The sequence below is a fragment of the Macrotis lagotis genome, chromosome 8, assembly GCF_037893015.1.
Source record: "Macrotis lagotis isolate mMagLag1 chromosome 8, bilby.v1.9.chrom.fasta, whole genome shotgun sequence".
NCBI classification, from domain to species: domain Eukaryota; kingdom Metazoa; phylum Chordata; class Mammalia; order Peramelemorphia; family Peramelidae; genus Macrotis; species Macrotis lagotis.
This window is the reverse complement of record NC_133665.1, coordinates 85,841,922-85,855,349: the sequence shown is the minus strand read 5'-3', so window position 1 is coordinate 85,855,349 and position 13,428 is coordinate 85,841,922. Positions and strand designations below refer to the sequence as shown.

Below are 13,428 nucleotides of genomic sequence, written 5' to 3'. Positions count from 1 at the left end.
ATAAGACTAGAATGTTCAAAACTCAAGTTGCTTGGCTTTGCTTTGGAAGAATTTGGAATTTCTGTTTTTATTTAAAATAGTAGCTTTAAATTTGGAACCAGCAAAACTATAGTACTGTTTGTCTTTTCATGGCATGGGTCATGGTGAAGACTCTTAAGATGACTATATGCCACCTGTGAAAACAGAAGATGTCTAAACAATAGCACTCTGTTTAATACTGTTTATGCATACATGTTAGAGTGGACTCCAGTCTCCTCTGAGATTAGTGTTATGCCCCTTTTATTTCAGGTCATAGTCATTATAGTAGACTACAATTTGCTCTAAATTTAATTTATTGTTGTTTATTATTAAGGGTTTCTTTGTTTCTTTGCCCCAAGCCAAGAGTATGTTCTTAAGAAGGATGATAAAGATATCATCTTAGACTATTAGGAATTTTTTTCTATTACTCTGTTTAAACTACATTTGTGCATGTGTATGAACTGATACTATTATAGGTTATACCCCTAAAATAGTATCTCTTTGAAAGGAATATATACATGTATAGGTATATATATATATATATATATATATATATATATATATATGTATATATATATATGTATATATATGTGCATGCATAAATGCACATACATATAATAAAGAAAATAACTACAAATATATGCATGTATGCATATGTGTATATCCATACTGAAATATATACTAGTTATGGGAGATTTTGATGTTTTACATGTGCCATATTTGACCAAGACAAACAATAACAAAAAAGAAAACAGAAAAAAAGAATGTATGTTCTATATTTAGAGCAATATACTATGTGGTAGGGAGTAGTATGAAAAGGCAGAGGAGTGAGAAAATAAGATGATCATGTATGGAATAGGAGGAAGTAAAAGGGAACAGTGGCAGGTGGAGAGAAAATAAAGTCTTCCTCTGACTTTACTACTCTTTTCTCAAATCATTGTCATCCACATGAAATAAAAGGAGTTGAGAGAGAAAGGAAGCACAAGGTACTGTTATAGGATGTAGAGAAGATATTTAGCTCTTCAAAAAAGTATTGGAATGGTATCCCACTTCATCTTTTCTAAAGGAAAACATTGAGAGGGAAAAACTGAAACTGGAAATATATGAGTCCATATAGTTGGGGTGAGTCTCAAAGGTCTCTAGTAAGGTCATAGAGGGTCTACTGTGTTCAGAATACCAACTGTACTCCAGAGCAAAACTGATTTTGAGAAATCATTTTAGACACAGATCATTCTAGTGGGACATTTACATTTTTGTTTGTTTATTGCTTGTTTTTTGCTGGGCAGTGGGGTTAAGTGACTTGCACAATGTCACATAGCTAGGTAATTTATTAGGTAAGATTTGAACTCAGGTCCTCCTGACTCCAAGGCCTGTACCCTACCTATTCTGCCACCTAGCTGCCCCAACATTTACATTTTTTTAATGGGAATTCTGGCATAACAAAATCCATGGGTGCTTGAAGTCCTTGCTGTTGTTATTGTTATTGTGGAATGGTACAAAATGGACTACTTTTTCAGAAGTCAAGCTAGCAGACAACAGAAGTGGGAGACAATGAAAACAGCTACTGATCCAAATTACTGAGTTAAGATGGACTGTGAATATAGAAGAAACGAGGGAGAGAAGACCCTCAAGTAAATTAACAGTCATTTTTCTCAATCCTGTCTCCTTTCATTTTTTTTTTTTTAGTTCTTGCTTCTTTGCCTGTGCAGTGTTGTTGAGGGATGAGGGTTATGGTTTGGAAACTGAATCACTTTTATTTTCAAGGAAATATATTGGAATAGAAGGAGAGGGAAGACTAAGGTAATTAAAAGACTGGTTGCTTCCTTTCCCCATGTTCCTTTTGCTCACCCTTACAGACTCAACTTTGAAAATGTATAGTTTGACACTTTTTCCATTTTTGCTATTGCTAAGTAGCTTTACAACTCAATTTAAGCAGTGTTACATGAAACTCAACTCCCACTGCAGGTTGTTAAGGAGGGCAGGAAATATGGTAACCAAAATTGATAGAGGAAATCAATACATTTCATACCTCATCTCCATTCAACCAATAACATTGGAGAACAGAGCTAAATGTTGCAGACACTAAAGTACCATGATATTGTGCTAGGATCTATCTGGGGGAGCAAGTATTAAACTAAAGAAGTATTCAGTTAACAAATCACAGTCAGGTATAGGAAGACTACCTACTTGTTAACTAGTCAAAATCTTTAGGGGACAATCCTGAGAACAAAGTCATTTGCAGTTCACTGTTACAGCAAGATTTTAGGACATTATGACTAAGTTAGGATGTGAAATTTAAATAAGGTGATCACAAAACAAAATTGGGGCAATATTATGTGCCCCATGGATTATGAAGATTGATCATCAGGTAATTTTTATTGTACTAGATTTCATTATAGCCAGATCAACAAAAATATATTGCTATGAACAAACCTTGAAAATATTTGTTCTAGTGACCAATTTTATTATTATTTTCAGGAGGTAGTGTGGCATAGTAGAAAGAGGGATAAACTTTTAGTCAGAAGACCTACAATTGAATCCCAGCTCTTGTACTTAATCTATGTGACCTTGAGCAAGTCACATGACTTTTCTGGGTAACAATTTTCTTATCTGCAAAATGGAGTAGGGTTAAGCTTAGATGGCTTTTGAGGTTCCTTCTGGTTCCATATCCATTGCTTGAGTATTTGACTTGCAAAATGGCATACTTCTGTATTTCTTGGATTGAAAGATCCTGGTCATAATAAACTCTATAGTCATAATTCTCTTGGGTGAGTGGGATTAACATCTATGAACTAAAAATGCTTTTATTTTCCAGATGGCTTTGTTTCTCCCCATTTCAATTTTAATGGCTTGGCCACTACTCTGGCTGAATAGAATATAATAGCTTGTGTAAGAAAAGCTAAGGTTGAACCTTCTTGTGTCCAATGGAGCAAATCAGAAATTAAGTCTGGGGATGAAATGGAATGATACTAAACTGCTTGAATTGGTGATTCTCATCAATCAATTCCTAGAACTTATTTCTCTGGTGCCTGAACACCCTATTCATCTTTGCTATTCAGAATCATTATCCATCAAGGCTCAGCCTAGATGCTACCTCCTATATGAAGTCTCCCTGATTCTCCTAGTGGCTAATGTTTTCTTCCTTAACCTATTCCATATTTCTCTATTTTATTTTACTTAGTAGATTGTATTCTCCTTGAAGTCAGGAACTATTTCTTTTTCTTTTTTTTTTTTTGTCTTTTGCTTTTGTATTCTAAGTAAATGGTATTTTGTCTGGCACAAATACTTCAAATACGTTTACAAAATTGAGGTTGCTATTTTTTTTTTGGCATGGTTTTTATATTAGAACAAAAAAAGTACCAGATGGAAAGGAAGGAGTTCTCTACTTTAGTCAAGCCTCCATCATCTATAAGCTGTATAGGCAATTTATTTCAACTTTTTGTCTCTCAATTTCTTTATTTGTAGAAACAACTTGAAAATATTTGATTGAGGAATGAATAAAATAAAAATATGTGAAAAATCTGTTTAGAAACACAACATAATACACAAATTTAATAATTGTTATAATTAATACCGTTTTAGTTATATAACAGCCCACTCAATGACAAATGCTCTCTGGGTGATTATAATTAAATGGCATAGTAGAAAAGGGTGGTGATATGGGAGACTAATTTGGTCTCTCTTCTTAGTTTTGTCCATTATTAACTGCTTGACCTCATGCAAATTACTTCATCAATCTGTTCTCTAAGTTATAAAATCAGTTCTCTAAGCTATAAAATGAAGGACTCAGATGATGATGGTGATGATGATGATGATGATGATGATGATATTATAGCTCATATTTAATATAGTACTTTATGGTTTACAAAGCACTTTATAAATGTTAACTCATTAGATCCTCACAACAACCCTGTGTTATAAGTGTCATTATTATATTCATTTAGTAGATGAGGAAACTGAGTCAGGCAGAGGTTTAAGTAACTTCTTTAGGTTCACAATGCTGGTAAAGAGGCTTCTGAGGAATGATTTAAGCTCAGGATTTCTTGACTAAGTCCCACATTTTAATCCACTGTGTCACTTTTTCTGAGAGTCTATGATTTATCTTGGTTTCTTGCCAATAGACTTAGTGACAATTTGTGTTTATATGTACCTTGTACAAATAAATGAGATGTGGCAGAATTTCAGTGTAGTTCAAAAAAATCCATTCTTGATCAAATGCAGTTTCTTGAACAACAATTTGGCAAAGGTGAAATCGGGGGAGGGAACTAATAATATCTGAATTCACTTTCAATTGGAAATTAACCAAAAAGAGCTAAGAAAATATTCCTTGGCTCCTGTTCATCTTGTGTATAATATACTCAATATATCAATCCATTAGCCTGCTTTGGGGATTATGAGAGCTAGAGAAGTTTATTATACAAATTATTATTATTTTTGCTATTGCTAAGTAAATACTGATGAATTTAAGAGTTGAACAAAGGAGCCTAGAGTGAAGTAGGACTTGGTTGTGGACTTGAGATACTGGGATCTTACAATATAGTCAGTTGAACTGTTCTTTTCTAAAAATCTCATTAAAATGACTCATTGGAATATAGCTTGCAAGACCTCTTTGTCTTTTGTTGTTCAAAGGAGTAATCTAGTTAAGTGCAATGGCAAATTGCTGAAGCTTAAAGATCAGAATTCATTTAAGCCTTTCTTCTCATTTTATGATGAATAAAGGTAGACCCAAAGAAATGAAATGACATGTCCAAGACCCACAATTTTGGCAAATCTGAGAACCTGACTCCTGGTCCTGTGATGTTTCTAGTCTTATCTGACATGCTACTCATTACAAGAAAAAGTTTTTCAAAAATATTACTCTTGGAGTCCACTTTGTTACCCATGTCTCTATTGTATGCCTTGCTCAGAATAATTAATGTTAACTTAGAGTAAACCCAAACAAGACATGTCAACACAGAAAGGCCAGAGAGGCTGTTTGGAATCACAATGTACAGCCATTCAAGACATAGAAGTCTGGACATTAGTTTATGACTACTTCTCTTTAAATTCCTGGAGGAAAGGGGAAATCTGGATACAGTTTTGCTGCTAGAAATAGATTTGTTTTCTAGGGATGGTGAGGATGATAGTGTGATGAGTGAGAGCTTTTTTCACTTGTCCAACAATTACCAATTTAATCCCCCCTTCCTTGACTTGGATTCAGAATGAGGATCCCATGCCAAAAGGGGTGACTGCTTTGTTATTCTCACAGTCTGTCTCATAAACCTTGAAAAATTGCTGTCTAGTACAGTGTCCTAAAATAGTATTTGAGATTAAGGTTGGTGCAGAAGTTGATTTCCTAATTCTTAGTGGACCAATCTTGTACCTCTGTCTCCTAAGCAGCATCTCAAATGGAATTTAAGCTCCTCTTAAAATAGTAGGTCACCAGGTATCGAAATGAAAAGCATGTTTATAATTTGGGCAAAGTTTATTCTTGGGGGAAGTTCTACTTATGTGTAGGAATCATCAGAATCCAGGTCTGATACTTCACCCAGAAGAACATCTGTTGGTGAGAGGTGGCACTGATCTTGGTGCTTAAACAACTAGCTCAAAGTTAACTACTTCATCAGGTGATAATGACATTTCCTGATCACAATGTAGATGACAGACTGTGCTGTGTGACAAACTGTATATAAGATGCAGGCATGCTTTGGTATGTGGCTGCTGTTATAGAACAAAAATCCCTCAGTAAAAATTCAGTCCAGAAAAAAAGACCACTTTGGATCTAACTAGGATGTCAGTAACTTTGGTAGTCAAAAGGGCCACTGGTCAGCCTACACTTAAACCATAATTGTCACTGGAGGGCAGGGGAGAAAGAAAAATATATGGACTTTTAAAAAAAAACATAGTTAAGAGAAAAAAAATCCAAGGGGCAAGGAAGGGGGAGCAAAGGAAAGGGGGGTATGGTAAAAGGACTTACAAAAGCACTAACAAGTGTTCAAGGACTATCACAGGTTCACAGGATCTAGAGCTGGATCAACTTTTGTGACTATCTGATATAACTCCTTTATTTTATAGAAAAGGAAACTGAGGCAGTGAGAGCTACTTAGAGAAAATCATAGAATCATATAGATAATATAAATCAACAGAACAAAATTAGAACTGACTCCAAGTCCAGAATTATTTTCATTTTACCATGTTGCCTTCTTTATGCCTCAGTTATAGCTTCAATATAGAGGCTAGATAAAAGTTATTCATTTGCTCATGGTGCTAAGGATATTATGAGATTCCTAAAAGTAAAGAATTTTCGGTTTTTGCAGTCACAGCATTTTGGGCTGAAAAGGGACCAATTTCCTCTTTTTATTGATTGGGAAACAGAGGCCTTGATCATATAGATAATAAGTTATACACCTGAGGTTTAAACTAAGAACCTTGAATATGTTTTTCAACAAAAATACCTCTCTTCCTTGCTATCTTGGTTATCTCTCAAGTGACAAATAGCAACTTTAAAAATTCAGAAAGATATGATTTTTATAAGAACTAACAATCTCAACATTTTACTTTTTAAAAACTTTTGACTGGGCACCTAAGGCATAACTTTTTATTCTCCTTTCTCCTGATTTATTTATTAGCTAGAAAGCAATCAAGGAAAGGTTTGAGCCTGCAATGTGTCATGTGAAAGGAGTATGGATTGCTATTGGATAGAGTCTGTCTCAGATAATGATCTTAGCCTTTACTATAGAATAGAGTTTGATACATTTCATAGTACCTGAAAGCAATGCTTGAGCTTAGAACAGGATAGCTCTCCCTTTCCCTACTACAGCTCTTAATTTTTACAGCTTTGTCTAATTATTTCTTGAATTAAAAAAAAATCCTGCTTCCTGACATCTGTCTTTAAGATGTTTTCCCCTCTCCAATTTTTTTTTCACCACCACCTGTCCTAACATTTATACATGTGTGGTGGTAGATTTTAAAAAATAACATGGAAAATAGAAAGGGCATAAATTTCACATGTAAGCTTCTTTCAATGCAGAATTGCTTTGCTTTTGGATAATAAGGAATAGGCCAAAAATTCTACTCCAACAGAGAAGAGCATATAAGAATCAATGGCCAGAAAAAAATGAATGTTATTTTTTTCTGATTGTATTTATTTTTTTAAAGTGTAATTATCATAAAATGCTTTAATGTTGAAACTATCCCTCTGTGACCATTTGGCCTTTGCTATTTCTTCTTAGTTGGGAGAAATGGATCTCCCAGTCCTTCCAGAAATGCATGTCAAATTCTTTGGACTGTATAAGAGTTTCAGGGCTGACTGTATAAAGTTGGTCTCCTGTTGAACTGACCTATCTATCTGAACCAAAAGCTGCTACATGCCTTATCATCATAAGCTTTCTTGTTGCAGCTGTGAATGCGGATGTGAATTTAAAGGGAAGTACTTTTGCTATGGGGCTGTATGTGGATGATAAAGATTCTTCTTACTCAAATACCTTGGATAATAAAATTTCTAAATATCAAGATTTCCCAATTAAAACAGCTAAAATATAATTTTCACACCCGATCCAATTTTTCACACCATATTCATTTCTTCAAGTAGACCCTTTCTTTACATTTTTCTGATGTAATATATGAAAGTAAACTTCCAACCACCTTTACTCTTGGGGTTGTCAAATATCAGTTCTTTGGAGTTTTAGTTAATGAAAATATTTTCTTCTGAGTTCATTATGATATTTTACTTAAATAGCATGATTAATGGCAGAAACTGAGACATTAGATCATATGTAGAATTTACTATTTAAAATGTAAAGAAAAATGATGGAGGAAACCTTAGAATTGTTACATTGGATTCAACAGAACATTTCTAAAGATAGAACCATTTTGTATTCACATCAATCCTGGATTTTTTTTTAATAGCTCAAAGTATCATTTTTTATATGTTAAGGGGTCGGTTGCTTGTGTCTTTAAAAAAAATAGCACAGGACCCTTCCTCATACCCCTGAGATTTTAGAAGTCCATTTATTCAACCCTACTATGTAAGTTCATGACTTGAATTGTAGGGCTGAGAAGGCTGTTGATTTTTAACATTCTTTCTCAGAAGCTGAGAATGATTAAGCTACATTCTGGCAAAGAAACAATGGGAAGGCTTTCAATTTCAATTGCAAATGCTACTTTTAAGAAAATTATTCTCTCTACCCTTAGGAAGATGACTGCTCACTTCTAGTGGTATTTGATTCACCAGGCTTGTTTTTTTATCTTCCAAACAAGGTGGAAGGAGATAACAAAATTATGGTTATAAAAGGGAAAACCGTGATTGCAGATGCCATTCTTTGAATACACTAAATTAAAAAGTTATTACTTTGCTCAAATGTATCAAAATCTTAACTGTTTTCTCATCAGTAAAATGAGGTGTCCTTTGAGGTCCTTTCTAGCTCAAATTAACTCTCTGTTCCTTTGGCTATTCTAAGAATTGTTTTGAGTCTATATCTTGGTCAGATCTGTCAGGGAAATGTATTTGTATATGGGATGTGCTTGCAAGGGCCAGAACTAGGTGTCTTTCATATACTGCTGACCAAGATGAGAAAAAACTATGATCTGGATGCTTCTGAGAACACTGTCCCAGGTAGAATCTAAGAGGCATTCATTATCAAGTGTCTTTATAAGGCAGGTGAATACAGAACCCAAGTAAAATATATAATGTCAACAAAAAATCTAAGATCGCTTTCCCTGTGGAGTATCAAATTGCACTGAGCACCAGTCTGGTAATGACCCTCAGATTCTTCTGCTACAAGATTCAGCATGTACAGGTTTAGTGCCCATGAAAACATTTTGCATTATAGGATGACATTTTTTAAAAAAATAATCATTACAACTGAATTTCCACTTATTTTAAACCACTTATCAGGGTAGACTGACCTGGCAGGACAGGGGTCCAAGTTACACTCTTGAAGTTTGGGTTTGGGTTTGACATTCTCTGGGTAATAGTGGCAGTATTGATCTGCTACAATCCGGTTGCTCCGAAGATCATAGCATTCAGCTGAGGTCAGCTGGTAACCTGTAACATTAAAACGGTTCAGACAAGTTTAAGTAATGTCGTGAAGCCATCAAGACAAATAATTCTTGTATTTGTGTCACTTGGACATCAGGCAATTTGAGAGGTGTATTTATGCCATTTATTCATCCGCTTTACTAATTTTACATTAAGAAATGACCAGTTTGTTCACCACAATTTCATGAAACTCATACTGAACCATTTATTACACTGCTTTACTAATTTTATCTTAGTAAATGGTGGATTCATTCAACACAGTTCTGTGGAATTCATATTTATGGAGTTTCCTGAGGGATCTTTCCAAGTTTGAATTGAACCAGTGACCTAAGGATCCCCATAGACTCACATTCTACACTACATTGCATTGTACTGTTTTGTTTAGACTCTCCACCTTCTGAAATCCCACCCATCCTTGGAGGCCCAGGTGAAAGATTAGATATTTCAAGCCTTTCCTCTTCTCCCTGAGAGATGAGGGATCTCTCCTTGATCTGAACTCATAATACTTTATTTACTTTTTTTTCTCTTGAGTATTTCTCATAGCCACAGTTTCTTTCCATTTATTTGTCTGTTTATCTTCATCACTGGAGTGTAAACTCCTTGAGGGCAGGGGATACTTTTGTTTTGTTTTATTTTGTTGTATTTCCATGGTGCAGCAGTAGGTGATTAAAATATATATATATATATATCTATATATATATATTAATATATAAAGTAGTAGTTGATTAAAAAAATATTTGCTAAAGTTCACTGAATTTATATTTCTTCAAGGATCTAGCACCAAGCACTGGGTAAGGCAGGTTTAATAAATGTTGGTTGCTTGACTCAATAATCTGCAAAGACATGGTTGGACTGTGAGTTTTCATGGGCACAAGGATGATGTCTTGTGTTTCTTTTGCAAATCCCAATAACCTGACTGTGTTGCACTCAGCGGGTACTCAGTAAAGCCTTGCTAATTAACCAACCTTTACTCTATAATCTCAGCAATACATTACTTCAGTAATGCAGTAAAGTAGTTAATTAATCTGTCTCCTTAGTGACTTAGTCATCAAGGAGAATAAAGTCCTTAAGAAATAAACATACTTCATAATATTCTCAGGCATCTCTTCATGATATTCTACTTTTATAAATATCTTAAATTTATGTTCTATATTAATATATACACTCCCTAAAGAGTTGCTTTCCCTTGTTGCATTATGACTGAAGTCTTGGTCTTGACCTCTAAGGTCATTCTTATGGAGAATTAATCAATGAATCAATCAACAAGCATTTATTAAATATCTAAGACATACAAAGCAATAGGTGATGGGGATAAAAATCCAATAAAAGAACAATTCCTAGGGCAGCTAGGTGGATCAGTGGATGGAGCACTGGCCCTGGAATCAGGAGTACCTGAGTTCAAATCCAGCCTCACACACTTAATAATTACCTAGCTGTGTGACCTTGGGCAAACCACTTAACCCCATTGCCTTGCAAAAATAAAACCCTAAAAAAAAAAAGAACAATTCTTACTCTCAAGGAACTTAACAATGGAAATATTTGAAAATATCTTAGAGTATCAAGAAGTCAATGTGACAAACTACTGATGTAGATGAACTTAAATAAAAGAGTATGAAAAATCTATTTTCAGGCTAACATAATAATTTGGTTCTATACCAAGCTTTGCTGTGTCACAAAAAGTCCTCAAATGTCCATACTAATTTTCTGCAAGTAGATATGGTTTTGAGGTCAGAGAAAGACTTGAAATGAAGATGGGAAGTCATCAAACATAAATTCATATTGGCCTCAATATATCAGTCATTTAACAAACATTTATAATGTGTCTGTCTGTAGTGGATAGAATCTATAGTGGGTCTGGAGTCAGGAAGACTCATTTTCCTGAGTTCAAATAAATCTCAGATACTTACTAGTTGTGTGACCCTGGGCAAGTCACTTGACCCTGTAAAATGAGCTGGAGAGGGAAATGGGAAACCACTCCAGTATCTTTGCCAATAAAACCCAAATGGTCACAAAGAGTCAAACATGACTGAACAATAGCAAAAGTAAGCTAAGATGGACTAAATAAGCAGCAGGAAGGCTTTGACCTTTAGATCATTATCTGCCAACCACTGATATCCCTGCTATAATCTTTTTAGACACATACATACATACATACATACATACGTGTGTGTGTGTGTGTGTGTGTGTGAGAGAGAGAGAGAGAGAGAGAGAGAGATCAGAAATAAATGAAATTGCCAAGGAAGACAAGAAATGGTTAGAGAGATGAATAGGCACAAGAAAACATGCTATCTTCAGCTAAAGGAAGAGATGGTATATTGTCAAAAGAGTGATCAGTGTCAGAAGCTACAGAAAGATCCTAGCGGCTGAGGGCTAGAAAAAACAACAATAACAAGATTTGACAATTAGAAAGTCTACTTTCTAGGCAGGACTACTTTCTAGAGATCTACCCTCTACTTTCTAGAGAGGACAATTTTAGTTGTGTAGTGGGGGGGGCAGGAACTCTATTACAAGGGATCAAGAGAAGAGAGTTGGTAGTGTGGAAAATGAAACATGAGACTTATTTTGTTCCCCCAAGAAGTTTAGCAGTGAAGGAAAACAAGAACATGGGACAATAGATAGATAAGCTAGAAAAAATAAAAATAAAAAAGAAAGCTATTTAGTAGTGGAGAAACTTCAAGATATGGAAGGAGCTAAAAGAGAGAAGAAATGAAGCTGCAGGTGAAAAAAGGGGATGATTGTTGGAGCAAGGTCTTAGAGGAGGTGGAAGAACATATGAAAGTGTATCAGGAAAAATGAATCAAGGACAGAGAGAGAGAGAGAGAGAGAGAGAGAGAGAGAGAGAGAGAGAGAGAGAGAGAGAGAGAGAGAGAGAAGGATTAGAGGATGAAAAGCAAGGAATTCATCTTTTTTTTTAAAGAATACAATGATTTTTTAAATAGATGACTGCCACCCACTTTTTTCTAGGAAAGAAGTAGTTAAACCAAACTTTTTGCAAAGTGTTAGGGATGATTTAAAAGCATCTGTAACAACCATCCCAATCTTGTTAAATTAGGAATTAGAGCACCTAAATTTCAGTCCTGAATCTGCTATTTATCATCTGTGTGACCTTCATGAAGTCGTTTTACTTCTCTGATCTATAAAATGCAAAGTTGAAGCCAATGACTTCCAAAGTTCTCTTCAAATATATATATCTTTGATCTTAAGTACTTGAAGACAGCAATCATGACACTCCATAAGTATTCTCCAGATTAAACATTCTTAGCTTATTCAACAGTTTTTCATATAGCAGGACTTAATATCCAGAACTTTACTTATTTAAAGCAGTTTATACTAAAATAAGATAGTTCTTGACCTCAGTTTTCTAATCTGTAAAATGGGAATAATAACAGTAATCATAGGGTTGTTGATGGGATGAAATAAGATAGCATATGAAGGGCACTTTGCAAATGTTAAACTGCTATACTAATAACCCTTTAAAAAAGACAACCCTATTATCTACTAATTCTGAGGCAACCAAAAATAAGTGACTTGTCCAAGGTCATATTAGTTGGTAAGTGTATCTTAAACACTGGTGTTCCTGACTCCAAGTCCACATTCTATCACTTCACTATCTACCATTATGTAGTGTGAGCAGAGAAAATAATTGTAGGAACTAAAGCAAGAACTCATATATGGTACAAGACAGAACAGATGGCACAAGAGCTGTACAATTCATTTGTTGGACAAGAACAAGTGATTCCAATGCTCAGAAGACAATGTTCAAAATACAAGAAAGGATTTTAAATAACAACTTATTTTTAATAAAACATATAAGTAGTAGAACCAGAAAATGTTATTGTCAAGATAAATGTTATTGTAGAGAATATTGGTATATGAATAATAACTAATAATAGATAAATTTATATTTTGATAATTAAGGGACCTTAGAAAATATCTGTAGGTGAATAATAAATAATTTTATGTTAATAATAAGAATGTTAAGGAACCTTATGGAATATGTATACCTGAATAATAAATGATAAATTTGCATGTCAATAATAGATTAAGGGACCCTAGAAAATATTTGTCCAGTCTGGTTCTTTAAATAAAGGAGGAATTGGGATCTCATTTTAACATTTACTATTTTATTTTACTATATAACATTTTACTAGCAAGCCTGGGGTCACACAATCTGAGACTTGGAGATCTTGGTTTCATCTAGACCAACTCATATCTGAAATCCCTGTCTCCCTACCCCCTCACCTGTCTCCCACTATACCACTGTAATAATTCAGAATTGACTAGGGGTCATCTATATTCTAAAATCATTCATGGAAGAGCATTTAACACCATTTACCAGAGCAGGCCATTCCTATTTTGTAATGCTCTAATTTGGACAGCTCTAATTGTTA

At 34.5% G+C, this 13,428-nt stretch overlaps 1 protein-coding gene across 5 annotated transcripts in view; it reads right to left on the bottom strand.

Moving 5' to 3' along the window:
• The window catches only part of ADAMTSL1 (ADAMTS like 1), a 1,134,116-nt gene that overhangs the window by 206,468 nt on the left and 914,220 nt on the right, over window positions 1–13,428 (bottom strand). For all 5 annotated transcript variants that reach the window (XM_074197566.1, XM_074197568.1, XM_074197565.1 and 2 more), the window contains one exon: window positions 8,905–9,043. In XM_074197566.1, the coding sequence (XP_074053667.1) occupies window positions 8,905–9,043 (139 nt within the window). The remainder of the gene's footprint in view (window positions 1–8,904; window positions 9,044–13,428) is intronic.